This window comes from Podarcis pityusensis (assembly GCF_964106645.2).
Source record: "Podarcis pityusensis genome assembly, chromosome: 18".
In the NCBI taxonomy this organism is placed as follows: domain Eukaryota; kingdom Metazoa; phylum Chordata; class Lepidosauria; order Squamata; family Lacertidae; genus Podarcis; species Podarcis pityusensis.
Window position 1 is genome coordinate 2,808,803 of NC_138043.1, and position 15,046 is coordinate 2,823,848.

General features: G+C 51.9%; 1 protein-coding gene across 3 annotated transcripts in view; it reads right to left on the minus strand.

Moving 5' to 3' along the window:
• ARID3A (AT-rich interaction domain 3A) overlaps positions 1-15,046 on the minus strand; it is a 70,580-nt gene that overhangs the window by 52,584 nt on the left and 2,950 nt on the right. The window contains exons 1-3 of one of the 3 annotated variants that reach the window (XM_080988969.1): positions 10,692-10,789; positions 4,263-5,027; positions 1,487-1,787 (exon numbers count right to left, since the gene is read on the minus strand). In XM_080988969.1, the coding sequence (XP_080845095.1) occupies positions 1,487-1,787; positions 4,263-4,651 (690 nt within the window). In that variant the 5' untranslated portion in view covers positions 4,652-5,027; positions 10,692-10,789. Of the gene's footprint in view, positions 1-1,486; positions 1,788-4,262; positions 5,028-10,691; positions 10,790-15,046 lie in introns of those variants that run through there. The other 2 variants (XM_080988971.1, XM_080988970.1) reach the window with 2 other exon arrangements.

Genomic DNA, 15,046 nt, shown 5'->3' on the forward strand with positions numbered 1-15,046 from the left:
GCAAAGTGGCGGGTCGAGGCAAAACCCGGACGAGCTGGTTCCAAAGAACCATGGCGTTGTTGTTTTTTTTATGGCGGCACCCAGGAAAGTCTAGTTGACGCCGGTCCGTTTTGCCAGGGGATAAATATTTCCAGACTAGCAAGATTCTCCCCCCCCCCCCTTGCGGACTTTGACACGGCTGAATTTCAAATGGAAAAATTCGGCTTATCTTTGTCGTAAACACACACACACACGGCCTTAGCAAAAGTCACACAAAGGGGCCGAAGAAGCCTTTTCAGATTTCGACAATCTCCCTTCAAGCCCCAAATCTTTATAAAAACACCGGGTCGCAAATCCCATCGCTCCCAGCCAGTGGGAGTTATAGTTCCCATCGCAGTCTGCCGACAATCTGGGGGTGCGAGTCGGAGAAAGCAGCCCTCGGAAAACGCAGGTTTTGCAGAGCCCCTGGGCCCGTGCAGAGTGCTTTTCAGCAGTAATAATAATAATAATAATAATAATTTATGATTTATACCCCGCCCATCTGGCTGGGTCCCCCCAGCCACTCTGGGCGGCTTCCAACAAAACACTAAAACACAATAACCTATTCAACATTAAAAGCTTCCCTAAACAGGGCTGGCTTCAGATGTCTTCTAAAGGTTTGGTAGTTACTTTTCTCTTTTTTCTGACGGGAGGGCGTTCCACAGGGAGGGTGCCACCACCGAGAAGGCCCTCTGCCTGGTTCCCTGTAACCTCACTTCTCGCAATGAGGGAACCGCCAGAAGGCCCTCGGAGCTGGACCTCAGTGTCCGGGCAGAACGATGGGGGTGGAGACGCTCCTTCAGGGATACTGGGCCGTTTAGGGCTTTGAAGGTCACCACCAACACTTTGAATTGTGCTCAGAAACGTCCTGGGAGCCAATGTAGGTCTTTCAAGACCGGTGTTATGTGGTCTCAGCAGCCGCTCCCAGTCCCCAGTCTGGCTGCCGCATTCTGGATTAGTTGTAGTTGCCGGGTCACCTTCAAAGGTCGCCCCACGTAGACTGCATTGCAGTAGTCCAAGCAGGAGATAACCAGAGCATGCACCACTCTAGCCAGACAGTCCGCGGGCAGGGAGGGTCTCATCCTGCGTACCAGATGGAGCTGCCCTGGACAAAGAATTAACCTGCGCCTCCATGGACAGCTGTGAGTCCAAAATGACTCCCAGGCTGCACACCTGGTCCTTCAGGGGCACAGTCGCCCCATTCAGGACCAGGGAATCCTCCACACCCGCCCGCCCCCTGTCCCCCAAAAACAGTCCTTCTGTCTTGTCAGGATTCAACCTCAATCCGTTAGCCGCCATCCATCCTCCAACCGCCTCCAGACACTCACACAGGACCTTCACCGCCTTCACTGGTTCCGATTTCAAAGAGAGGTAGAGTTTGGCAGTATCCCACCCTTCCCAGCCGAAGCCCCAGGCTTGTCCGCCGAAACCTGGAAGGAAAAAAAGAAAGTTTCCCGCGGAAGCTTACCTGCTTGAACTGTTCCTCGTAGGTCCAGTCGCCGTGGTCCAGGGGTTGGGTTTGCACCTGGGACAGGTGGGGCAGCGAGGCCGAAAGTCTCTCGGGACCCCCGGCCAGTCTGGACGTCTCCCCCCTGTAGGGCAAGGTGGGCTGCTGCTTGCGGAGAAGCGGGGGGCCCGGGCTCGAACGGGCAGCCTCCCCGGACATGGGGACCCCTTCCTCCTCCGCCATCTCCTCGTCGTCGTCGTAATCGTCCTCTTCCTCCTCGACAAGGTCTTCGTCGAATTCCTCGTCGGCCCATTTGGCTTTCCTGGGGGGCGGGGTCCAGAAAGAGGAAGAGGTCAGGGGCCGAAGGAACGCCTAGCTCAGCACTGCAGGCACGGGCCGGCAGCATATCCCACCCCCGGGAACCGCCGTCCGCTACGCTACGGGCCCTTTCCCCCTCTAGAGAAAAGCAGGTTTCTAGTCATCAAGTTTCTTAACCCGGAACTGGCCACTAATTTGATTCTGAATTGACTTTAGAATGAATTGATTTTAGAAAGTATTTCAATTAATTGGTTGTGATTTTATGTAAACTGTGTTACTTTTACTGTTGTTAGCCGCTCTGAGTCCAGCTTTGGCTGGGGAGGGCGGGATATACGGTACCGTCTTTTTCGCTCTATTGGACGCACCGGACCAAAGGAGGGGGAGAATGGGGGGGATTTTTTCCCTTGTTCTCCCCCTCAAAAACAAGGTGCGTTCAAGGTGTGTTCACTAGCAGGCCCCCCGAGCTTGTGGGGCTGGCGGTGGGGGGAAGCGCTGCTTTCTCCCACCACCAGCCTCAAAGATCCCTGAAGCCTTTGGAGCTCAGCTGCACTTCAAAGGCTTGAGGCTTCGGGGATATCCTTTGTAGCCTCCGCAGGGCGCCAGGGTGCCTTCACCCTGCCGCCCTGCAGAGGCTTTGCGCAGCCGTCCCAAAGCCGGAACAGCGAGACGGAGGGCTGCACAGCGACCCGTCTCGCTGTTTTGGCTTCGGGGAAAGCAGGCTGCTCTCCGCAAGCCTTCAGAGGAACTCCCGCCGGGCTCTGAAGGCTTGCAGAGAACTGCCTGAACTCCCGCTGGGCTCCGCAGGCTTGCAGAGAACTGCCTGAAGCCCGGGGTACACAGCGCCGCGCTCCCTGGGCTTCGGGCTGCAGGCAGCTGTCCGCAAGCCTGCGGAGCCCAGCGGGAGTTCTCGTGGGCTCCGCAGGCTTGCGGATAGCTGCCTGGAGAGCGAGAGGGGTCGGTGCGCACCGACCCCTCTCGCTCTCCAGGCTTCAGCGAAAGCCGGCATTCGCTCCATAGGACACACACACTTTCCCCCTTCATTTTTGGAGGGGAAAAGTGCGTCCTATAGAGCAAAAAATACAGTAACTGGTTGTGATTTTATGTAAACTGTGTTACTTTTACTGTTGTTAGCCGCCCTGAGCCCAGCTTCGGCTGGGGAGGGTGGGATATAAATAAAATTTTATTATTATTATTATTATTATTATTAGGAAGCAGCAGTCAGAGCCAGAAGGTGGCACAGGTTTTAAAATAAAGGCCGGGATCCTTTAGCTGCTAGATGGCCCTTGCGGGGTCCACACTCCCAGCTCTAAACGCGTGTCTCTGGCCTGCAGCTCCCATTAGGGTCTCTGAACAATCGATTCGGCAAATTATTCAGAACACTAAAATAATAATAATAATAATAATAATAATAATAATAGCTGTCAATTTTTCCCTTTTCTTGCGAGGAATCCTATTCGGAATAAGGGAATTTCCCTTAAAAAAGGGGAAACGTTGACAGCTATAATAAAATAATAATAATAATAATAATAATAATAATAATAATAATAATAAAAACATTTGTTGCTTGGATTTTTCCGAGGGTAGGGGGAATCTCTCCAAACTTCGGAAAACACAGCTGCTTTCAAAACAGCTGGAAATTTTTCAGAGAGGGATCAGTAAATCGAAAGGGGGTGGCAGCGAGGGGGGGGAGAGAACCTGCCAAACTGGTCTCTCCTCCCTGTTTATATTGTCTCCTGACCCCAAGCAGATCAGGGTGGGGCAAGGAAGCGGCAGAGAAACAGGAGGCCAGTCAGGGAAACTGATTTTTCAAGTTATTTCCCAAGGATCCAAACTCTTTGCTATTTTTCCAAGCTGGGGGACGAGAAACCTTGCAAGTGCCTTATTAAATCACCCAATCTGAGTCTTTCTAAAAACTTTTCTTCTTCTCTCCTTTAGAGAAACACTTTCCAAAATAAATTAATAAAAATCAGGAGAAATACAAGCTTATTTTGTTCCCTCCAGCTCCTTCCTTTCTTTCTTCCCCCAGAAGCAAACGGCAGCTTGTCCACCTTTTAAGGCAGCCTTCCTCAAGCTGTGGGTCCCCAGATGTTGCTGGACTACAACTCCCATCACCCCTAGCTAGCAAGGCCAGAGCTCAGGGGTGATGGGAGTTGTAGTCCGACAACATCTGGGGACCTGCAGGTTGAGAACCGCTGAGCTAAGAGGACAGAGGGGAAGCTCTTCCAGAGTCTGCATAAGCCGTAGGTCCTCCAGATGTTTCGAGACTACAACTCCCATCATCCCTGACCACTGGTCCTGCTAGCAAGGGATCATGGGAGTTGTGGGAGGCCCCATTAGCTAAAGTGATGCTTCAGCTTAAGAACAGTTTCAGGTTAAGAACGGACCTCCGGAACGAATTAAGTACGTAACCCGTGGTACCACTGTACGTAAATCCGGCACAGCCGGTCCTCATCGCTCCGGGATAAAGGGCAATACTCACATCTCCTCGTCCTCGGAGACCGCTTCCCGCGGGAACACCCCTCCGTCGTCTTCCTCGTCCTCCTCCTCCTCCTCTTCTTCCTCCTCCGCCGAGCCGCGGCTAGCCTCCGACGGGCCGGGGCTCGACGACTGGCTCAGGCCGGCAGCCGCCTCCCGCATGGCCGCCAGTGCCGCCATCTGCGCCCGCTGGATCCGGGCGCTCTCCGGTTCCCCTGCCTCCTCGGCGGCGGGCTCCTGGCTACGGCTGCGAGAGAAGGCCATCACTGCCGCGGCAGGAACCGGAAGCGTGCCCGGCGGATCTGCCGGCGGAGGCTGGCGCGACTCCATTTCCTGCTGCAGGCGGGCTCTCTGTTGCCTCTGCAGGTTCTCCATCACCGCCTGAAGCTTCATGGCCCGGCCGGCGGTGGGCCTGGCGGGGGCCGCCACCGAGGAGCCCTCGCCCTGCAACGGGGGCGCCGGAGGGCAGCGTCCGGGCGGAGGCAACGCCGTGGGGGACGCCGTCGAGGGGCCCTTCCGCCCCAGCGGTCCTTGCGGCTGTGGGAAAGGGGTTCGGGTGCCAAACGGTTCCTCGCAGGGCACGGGCTTCAGAGGCCAGCCGCCATCCCTCGCCGCGGGGTCCCTCCGCTTCCCAGCCGCCCCGAACCGCGCCGGCGGGGCGGTCCTGCGGTGCTCCCGGGGGCTTTCCCGAAGGGGGTGTTGGGTTCGAGAGGCGTGCTTCGAGGCCGGGGCCTCTTCTGCGTCATCTAGGCGTCAGGGAAAGCGCTGCCTGGAAGAACAGGGGAGAGAGAGAGAGAGAGAAAATAAAATAGACGCGTTAGCACAATGAGGACTAGAAAACTGACTTCGTTTCCCCCTCCCCAAGCGACAGGGACTAGAAACTTGATTTACAGCCGCTTCGTTGGGTTAGGGAACGAACACACCCAGAGCAGACCTCGACATATTCGGACAAAAAGAGGAAGGAAAGAGAGAGGGGAGGGATAATTTTGTTCTTTTCGTTTTTAACAAAAGGGAAGGAAGGGGAGGTTCAGCTTGGGCAGGAAGGAACAGACAGACGGGGCGACTCCAGTCGCCGTTTGAAGTTAGCAGAATCTGACCTTTCAACCCGTGCTAGAGGCTGAGATAGATAGATAGATAGATAGATTGATAGAGTAAAGGTAAAGGGACCCCTGACCATTAGGTCCAGTCGTGGCTGACTCTGGGGTTGCGGCACTCATCTCGCTTTATTGGCCGAGGGAGCCGGCGTACAGCTTCTGGGTCATGTGGCCAGCAGGACTAAGCCGCTTCTGGCGAACCAGAGCAGCGCACGGAAACGCCATTTACCTTCCCGCTGGAGCGGTACCTATTTATCCACTTGCAGTTTGACGTGCTTTTGAACTGCTAGGTGGGCAGGAGCAGGGACTGAGCAACGGGAGCTCATCCCATCATGGGGATTCGAACCGCCAATCTTCTGATCGGCAAGTCCTAGGCTCTGTGGTTTAACCCACAGCGCCACCCGTGTCCCTTAGATAGATAGATAGATAGATAGATATCAAGATAGATATAAAAGCTAATTGCCAAATGGCCTTCTTGGTGGTGGCGCCCATCAGATGTCAAGGAGATAAAGACCATTTAGAAGACATCTGAAGGCAGCCCTGTTTAGGGAAGCTTTTAATGTTTGGTGTTTTATATCGTGTTTTTAATTTTCTGTTGGGAGCCGCCCAGAGTGGCTGGGGAAACCTAGCCGGATGGGTGTGCTGTAAATAATAAATTTATTATTATTATTATTATTATTTTCATTTCTGTACAGACTTATAATTCAAAGGGGGCGGAATCTCAAAGCGCTTTACATTAAAACACCCAATGAAAACAATCCGGAAGGAAACAAATTCAAGGGAAATATTTCAGACCCTTCTCTAAGGGCGTGCCCCATATTTAGTCGCTTACTCAATTTATAGAGCTTGCCCCATAGCAGAAGGACTCTAGGAAACCGGGGGGGGGGGGGGGGTAGAGTTTGTTTGAATGTCAGACTACGACCTGGGAGATCAGGGTTCGAATCCTGCTCAGTCCTGAAGCTCGCTCAGCCTACCTTGCCAGGCCGTTGTAGGGATTAAGTGAGGAAGTGGGGCGAACCGTGGGCTCCTTGCAGAAAAAGTTGGGATAATATACTAATAATAATAATAATTTATTATTTATACCCCGCCCACCTGGCTGAGTTTCCCCAGCCACTCTGGGCGGCTTCAAGTGTTGAAAACAGTACAGCATTAAATATTAAAAACTTCCCTAAACAGGGCTGCCTTCAGATGTCTTTTAAAAATAAGATAGCTGCTTATTCCCTTGACATCTGATGGGAGGGTGCCACCACCGAGAAGGCCCTCTGCCTGGTTCCCTGTAACCTCACTTCTCGCAGGGAGGGAACCGCCAGAAGGCCATCGGAACTGGACCTCAGTGTCCGGGCAGAACGTTGGGGGTGGAGACGCTCCTTCAGGTATACTGGGCCATTTAGGGCTTTCAAGGTCAGCACCAACACTTTGAATTGTGCTCGGAAACATACTGGGAGCCAATGCAGATCTCTCAGGACCGGTGTTATGTGGTCTCGACGGTCATTCCCAGTCACCAGCCTAGCTGCTGCATTCTGGATTAGTTGCGGTTTCCGGGTCACCTTCAAAGGTAGCCCCACGGAGAGCGCATGGCAGTAGTCCAAGCAGGAGATAACCAGAGCATGCACCACTCTGGAAAGACAGTCCGCGGGCAGGGAGGGTCTCATCCTGCGTCCCAGATGGAGCTGCCCTGGACACAGAATTAACCTGCGCCTCCATGGACAGCTGTGAGTCCAAAATGACTCCCAGGCTGCGCACCTGGTCCTTCAGGGGCACAGACACCCCATTCAGGACCAGGGAGTCCCCCCCACCTGCCTGCCCCCTGTCCCCCAAAAACAGTCCTTCTGCCTTGTCAGGATTCAACCTCAATCTGTTAGCCACCATCCATCCTCCAACCGCCTCCAGACACTCACACAGGATATAAAATGCAGTGAATAATCTATTCTGGCTGAGCTGCTTAGGGAAACGGCAACCCGAAATCCCCATGTGGTCACAACTGGACCCACGCCAGTCATAAAACGCCAGTCGCTTCTCAGCTTCTGCGTAAAACAGGTTTCAAGAGTCGACAGCCATTAAGCAACTGGTCTGGCTGGTGAGTCCAGATTCAAGTCGCCGGATCTCAAGGAATGCTTTTTTTAACCTGCACTCTCTCCTAATATCTATCCCAGAGGGCAGCTGGCAAACCAAAGACAGACACATAATTCTGATCTTGGGGTCCCCTGGAAACCTGTTGCTTCTCGCCATAGGCGACTGAGCCAAGGGGCTATATTTTCAAATATCCTGGATGGTTTCCTCTTTGGAAAGAGGAAAGTCTCAGGGACAGTCTCCCGCAACCTCGTTTTTTTGAGACGATGCTCCTCTCCAGGAAGAGGAAAGATAATGTATGTTTTCATGTTTTTGTTTTGGGTGTGTGTGTTTTTAAAGATATCTTATATAGGTACAAGGGACGCGGGTGGCACTGTGGGTTAAACCACAGAGCCTAGGACTTGCCGATCAGAAGGCCGGCGGTTCGAATCCCCGCAATGACGGGGTGAGCTCCCGTTGCTCGGTCCCTGCTCCTGCCAACCTAACAGTTCAAAAGCACACCAGTGCAAGTAGATCAATAGGTACCACTCCGGCGGGAAGGTAAACGGCGTTTCCGTGTGCTGCTCTGGTTCGCCAGAAGCGGCTTAGTCCTGCTGGCCACATGACCTGGAAACTGTACGCCGGCTCCCTTAGCCAATAAAGCGAGATGAGTGCCGCAACCCCAGCTTCGGCCACAACTGGACCTAATGGTCAGGGGTCCCTTTACCTTTATATGGACTACTGCCATGCGCTCTGCGCATGCGCAGAAGCACCAAATCGCAACCCGCATGTGCGCAGACATGCCGCTGCGGGTTGCGAACGTGCCTCCCGCACGGATCACGTTCGCAACCAGAGCGTCCACTGTACGTACAGTGGTACCTCGGTTTTCGAACGTCTCAGAAGCTGAACGCTTCGGCTTCCAAACGCCGAAAACCTGAAGTAACTGCTTTGGTTTTCAAATTCTTTTTGGAAACCGAACCTGCCACAAACAGTTTTCCCAACATAAATGCTTCTGGAAACGCATGCGTCAGCTTTCAAACGTTTCGTGAGTCGAACGGTCTTCCGCAAAGGATTAACGTTCGAAAACCGAGGTACCGCTGTATATAGTTTTATTTCTATTGACGTTCAACTGTTTCTTCAATAAATGGTTCGCCCCAAAAAGGTTTTCAGCTGCTCGTATTTTATCTGCTAGCCGCCTTGAGTCCCTGCCAGGGAAAAAAGAGGAGGAGGAGGAATAATAACAATAACAATAATAATGTACAGGAATAGAAATTCAGACGCGATGAGCAAGGCTGCCCACACAGCGAGCAAACAACTGCTTGCCATTTTCACGCCCCATAAAAATCAAGGACGGGGCTAGTGGCAAATTTTGTCCAGGATCCTGCCATCAAAGTGCCTATTATGGGAAACCGGCAATCAGGATTCGAATCCAAGACCCTTCTCCCTTCAGGTTTCCAGCAACGGGCGTTCAGAAGCATCGGAGTCAGAGCGTAGCCATCAATGGCCGTTTCCCCTCTCCAGGAATATGTCTGACCCTCTTTTAAAGTTGGTGGCCAGTCACTGCCTCCGCGGAAGCGAGTTCGAAAGACGCACCCTTCTTTTCGCCTGTCCCGGACCTTCCACCACTCAGGTTCATCTACGAATCCCGGGATTAGGAGAGAGGGAGAAAAAACGCCTTTATATATCCACCGTTCATTTCAGGCACCGCGGTCATGACCATAGCTGTCAACCGTCCCTTATTTGGCGGGAAAGTCCCTTATCCCAGCGCCGTGTCCCGCTGCTGTCCCTTATTGATGATGTCCCTTGACTTTCCCGGGTTTCAAAGGAAGCAGCTCCTCTCCCTCCCTCCCTGCCGGCCAGGGAGGAGGGAGGCTCCAACTGTGTTGCTTGGCTGCGTTGCTCACCCAGTAAGGAGTCTAAGAACGACTGGGGGTGGAGCTTGCATGTCTTGTGCCGATCAAATCGGCCGCCTTGCCTGGGGACTCGCCTTTGCTCAGCGCTTCCCAGCGGAGAGGTGACGGTGGTTTTCCTTGCTGCATCCCCTTTGCTGGGTTGCTGCGCTGTGGGAACCACCGCTTGAGGCTTCGTTTGGTTGCTGGCTGGGCTTTCTGCCTTTGACTCGGAGGGGCTCAGAAGTCGAACATACCTGTGCCCAGAAAATCCCATGTTTTGGCTGCTGATCCCTTATTTCCGAGGCTGCTGGTCCCTTATTTCCAAATCTGTAAGCTGACAGCTATGGTAATGACCTCCCCTTACCCGGCTTTCCCCCGAAACCGAAAACAAAACAGTCTTTTCACGTGAGGAAGAGAGTCCTTAGAGGCACAGAGAGATAAAAAATATGTCGCCAGGGCAGCCGCTCTCTTCATGAAACAGATTCAGGAACTCACCGCCACAGGGTTATAGAAGGGCATTGGGCAAATTAAAAGGAGAAGGAAGAATCTATTTCTCAGCGGCCGTTCGCTCCCCATCGCTAGTTGGGCTCTTAAAGGATTAAAAACCCAAATTATAAACCTGAAGGCGAGACACTCAGTCCTGGGGAAAAAATACCTATTTCCAGCTAGATTCGAGCGTTCCCAGACACACAACAGCCCCGCCTCGCTCGATTTCTGAGTGCATTTGGCAACGCACATCTTATGGCACACCCTGTAATAAGAGTTTTACTCAGAGGAGGACCCACTGAATTTAATGGGCACCTGTGTTAGCCGAGGCCATTTCATTTAGACGAGTCTCACAGCATTGGATACCTATGTTTATATATATATATATAGACGTGGGTGGCACTGTGGGTTAAACCACAGAGCCTAGGACTTGCTGATCAGAAGGTCGGCGGTTCGAATCCCCGCAATGACAGGGTGAGCTCCCGTTGCTCGGTCCCTGCTCCTGCCAACCTAGCAGTTCGAAAGCACGTCAAAGTGCAAGTAGATAAATAGGTACCGCTCCGGCGGGAAGGGAAACGGCGTTTCCGTGCACTCCTCTGGTTCGCCAGAAGCGGCTTAGTGCTGCTGGCCACATGACCCGGAAAAACTGTCTGCGGACAAACGCCGGCTCCCTCGGCCAGTAAAGCGAGATGAGCGTCGCAACCCCAGAGTCGGCCAGGACTGGACCTAATGGTCAGAGGTCCACATATATATATATAGATAGATATATAGATGGATAGATAGATAGAGATAGATAGATGATAGATAGATAGTTATACAGATATATAGATATATATATGCAGCCTGTAAATTTTCAGAACAGATAAAAGCATTGAGTGGACTCTGCCAAGCAAATCGGCTACAGATACGAACCGGTTTTGATCCCGCACGCAAGAAATAACATGGCCACACACCTCTCCCTCTCTCGCACAACTGCCACGGAAGGCGACCACGAACCTTTCTGATGTCAGAGGGCGCTGCGGCCAATCGGAAGCTGCCCCGCCTCTCCATTGACCGTGGCCAACAGCTTTCATTGACGGAGCCTCGCGAAGGCGCTTCGAGGTTTCCGCCCTTCCTAACTCGTATCAGGGAAGGTTATCGACGCCTCTGGAAAAATACCCAGCAGCTGGGAACTGCGATCGGGGAGAGTCGCTTCCCACTGGCTGAACTTCCAGTATCAGAGGCAGTCTACCTTCCCAAATACCAGTTGATGGCAATCCCACCCAACCCAAGGCAGAATTGCGGCAGGTGCGCTCAGGGCCAGTTTGCAAACAAAACGAGCCGCCCCCAAAGTACTGGTTATTCTTTAGCAGGGGTCAGCAAACTTTTTCAGCAGGGGGCCAGTCCACTGTCCCTCAGACCTTGTGGGGGGCCAGACTATATTTTTTTTGGGGGGGGGGATGAATGAATTCCTATGCCCCACAAATAACCCAGAGATGCGTTTTAAATAAAAGCACACCTTCTACTCATGTAAAAACATTAGGCAGGCTCCACAAATATCCCACAGATGCATTTTAAATAAAAAGACACATTCTACTCATTAAAAACACGCTGATTCCTGGACCGTCCGTGGGCCAGATTGAGAAGGCGATTGGTCCGGATCTGGCCCCCGCGCCTTAGTTTGCCTACCCATGTTCTTGAGTAACACACAGCTTTTAAGGTTCTCATCCAGTTGGCGGATTCCGTTTCTAGTTAACTACACAATCTGCTTTCTGGAACCAACCAATTTATAAGTCCGCTTCACACCCGAAACCAGGCACCCCCAAACTCAGCCCTCCAGATGTTTTGGGACTACAATTCCCATCATCCCTGACCACTGGTCCTGCTAGCTAGCGATCACGGGAGTTGTAGTCCCAAAACATCTGGAGGGCCAAGTTTGCCTTTACCTTTACCCCAAACCCTAAAATACAGCCTCGGCCCAGTATACCTGAAGGAGCGTCTCCACACTGGACACCGGAGTCCAGCTCCGAGGGTCTTCTGGCGGTTCCCTCATTGCGAGAAGTGAGGTGACAGGGAACCAGGCAGAGGGCCTTCTCGGTGGTGGCGCCCTCCCTGTGGAACGCCCTCCCGTCAGATGTCAAGGAAACAAACAACTATCTGACTTTTAGAAGACATCCGAAGGCAGCCCTGCTTAGGGAAGTTTTTAATGTTTGATGCTTTATTGTGTTTTTAATACAGTGGTACCTCAGGTTAAGTACTTAATTCATTCCGGAGGTCTGTACTTAACCTGAAACTGTTCTTAACCTGAAGCACCACTTTAGCTAATGGGGCCTCCTGCTGCCACCGTGCCGCCGGAGCACAATTTCTATTCTCATCCCGAAGCAAAGTTCTTAACCTGAAGCACTATTTCTGGGTTAGCGGAGTCTGTAACCTGAAGCGTCTGTAACCCGAGGTACCACTGTATCTGACTTTTAGAAGACATCTGAAGGCAGCCCTGCTTAGGGAAGTTTTTAATGTTTGATGCTTCATTGTGTTTTTAATATTTTGTTGGGAGCTGCCCAGAGCGGCTGGGGAAAACCAGCCAGATGGGCGGGGTATATATAATAAAAGTATTCTTAGCATTACAGAAAATCTGCAGATTTTGCACCCCTTAGATCCACTTTATACCTGGAACCCGCAGCTGCTCAGTTCAGAAAGAGGAAGGAGGAAGGGAAGGAGAGAATGTAAAGAATGGCTGAGCTGGCTCAGTAGGAACATCTCTCTCCTAAACCACCCCGCGTGCTAAAGACATTAATTCTTTAATGATCTTGTAGGAGGCAGACCTGACAGACAAAGGGGAACTCACAGAAGCCCCTTGCTAGCTTACAAAAAAAAGAAAAAACCCTACAGGCGTTTCCGCTTTTCCAGCAGAGTCCAGATGTTAAGCCCCTACAATGCGAGAAAAGTTATAAGACATCTGGGAAGAGTGTGGTCTGCAAGAGTCCATCTCTCTCCCAGCTTTCAACTAAAGCTGAATAAAAATCGGTTCGACGGGCACAAGGATTCTCTCCATCTTCCCGATTCCGAAACGAATCGCTTTTGAGATCTTCCGAGCAAATCCCGTTGACGGACCCTTAAAAAACACGTCACTTTGAGATCAGGGTTCGTAAATGGAATTCAGGCCGGAAAACAGCACGGGAGAGATGCTCGAAGATCGGCACATGCCTCAAGTGTCCGCACAAAGCCAAGCCAGCCTTCTCCTGCTTCGTTCATCGCCCCAAACCTCCAGGTTGGCGGCCGTGCCCCTGCCTCCTGTGGCAGGCAGTTCCACAGTTTAACTCTGCAAAGAAACCCTTCCTGAATCTTCCAAACGTCAGCTTTATCGGACGGCCACAAATTCTAGTGTTAGGAGAGAGGCAGGAAAATTCTTCTCTGTCCTCTTTCTCTACGCTGGGATTAATTTTAAAGCGCAAAGAGGGCCCTTTGTTGTTGAAAACAGCTCTATCTCCTGTACTGCAAGGGGGATGGACTAGATACCTCTGTGGGTCCCTTGCAATTTGGTCCCTTCTGTTTTTGTGCCGGCCATCCCACAGTGGTGGCGGACATAAGGAGGGTTGCACATAGAAGACACACTTCTTCTACTCTTCTTTGGCGATCCCTCGTAGCCGAGTAAGATTGTCTTCCATAAACACAGGTTTATCAATGAGTCCGTAAGTGACTGTGGAGGCCAATTCTGGATCCACACAGTGGCGTAGCGTGGGGGGTGCAGGGGGGGCCGGCCGCACCGGGCGCAACATCTGGGGGTTAGGGTTAGGGGGCGCAAATCCACGGGTTAGGGGGCGCAAATCCACGGGTTAGGGGGCGCAAATCCACGGGTTAGGGGGTGCAAATTACTTGCCTTGCCCCGGGTGCTGACAACCCACGCTACGCCACTGGATCCACACGTCCTTCCACAGTGAGGACATTGGTTCCCGGGCGGGAGTTGATCCCGGTGAGGGCTTGCCAAGCGTGCCTTCCTCTTAGCACGTTTCTCCCTCTCGTCCTGAGTTCAAATGTCTTCAAAGCCCATGACACCTTTGGGAAAGGCTGTTCTCCAACTGGAGCGCTCGCAGGCCAGTGTTTCCCAGTTGTCAGTGTTTATACTACATTTTTTTAGATTTGCCTTGTCTTTAAACCTCTTTTGTTGACCACCAGCATTGCGCTTTCCATTTTTAAATTCGGAACAGAGTAGTCGCTTTGGAAGACGATCATCAGGCATCCGCACAACATGACCAGTCCAACGAAGTTGATGTTGAAGAATCATCGCTTCGACACTGGTGATCTTTGCTTCTTCCAGTACACTGGTATTAGTTCGCCTGACTTCCCAAGTGATGTGTAAAAATTATTGGAGGCGCCATTGATGGAATCTTTCAAGGAGTTGGAGATAGCGTTTATAAGTGGTCCATGTTTCACAAGCATACAGTAAGGATGGCAGCACAATAGCTTTGTAAACAAGCCTTTTGGTTTCCCTGCCTAAGATAAAACAGGCAGCCATGCGCTTCCATGCGCAGAGTGCATTCTCCAGACAGAGGAGATATTTTCACTGCCGAAATGGCGGGTCTCCCCTGCCGATTCTGCACCGACTTGTGGGACCAACTCAGTTTTAAGAGTCAGTTAAGAGGAGACGATTGCACCCAGGGAGGAAAATTTCACTTCCTGGCTCAGACGGAAGTGTACTATTCAAGAGCCGAATGGCACATAGAAAGTCCCCTCAAGCGGTTTGTTTAATTTTAGCTTCGGCCACGAGCCGGTTTAAGAAACGGGCCCAGAGAAGGGAGTTTGCTTCCATGCTCAGGTCCACATGCAAATGTCTCTAGCCGACATTTCAAGGTCTTTTCTCTGCAAACGTCCATCTGTCCAATTGTTGGATTAGACGGGCGACGATGTGAGAATTTGCAGAGCTGGGGAGGGGGGGTGTTGCGCGACCTTGCGGGTGACTTTTTAATATATTTCTCCGGACCTCTAATAACGTTGTAAATCATTGCCTAACAGAGATTCCCCCGTGGGGGAAATAAAGAAAAGAACACACAGCCAGGGGCAGTTTCGACATTCCCTCACACCTTTGCGTGACCAATAAACCCAGGACCGGAGAGGTGGGGCTCTGCAACTAGTTGGAGGGTCACCTTTAAACTTCGTCAGCAAAGCAAGTAATGAAGAGTCGCCCCTATGGAGAAATACGAAGTGGAAAATTGGGGTTGGGGGAAGCCTGGCAAAAACATCCCATTCGCCACTTTTTGAAATGTGCATTTCATCTGTCTTAATATGTAGAT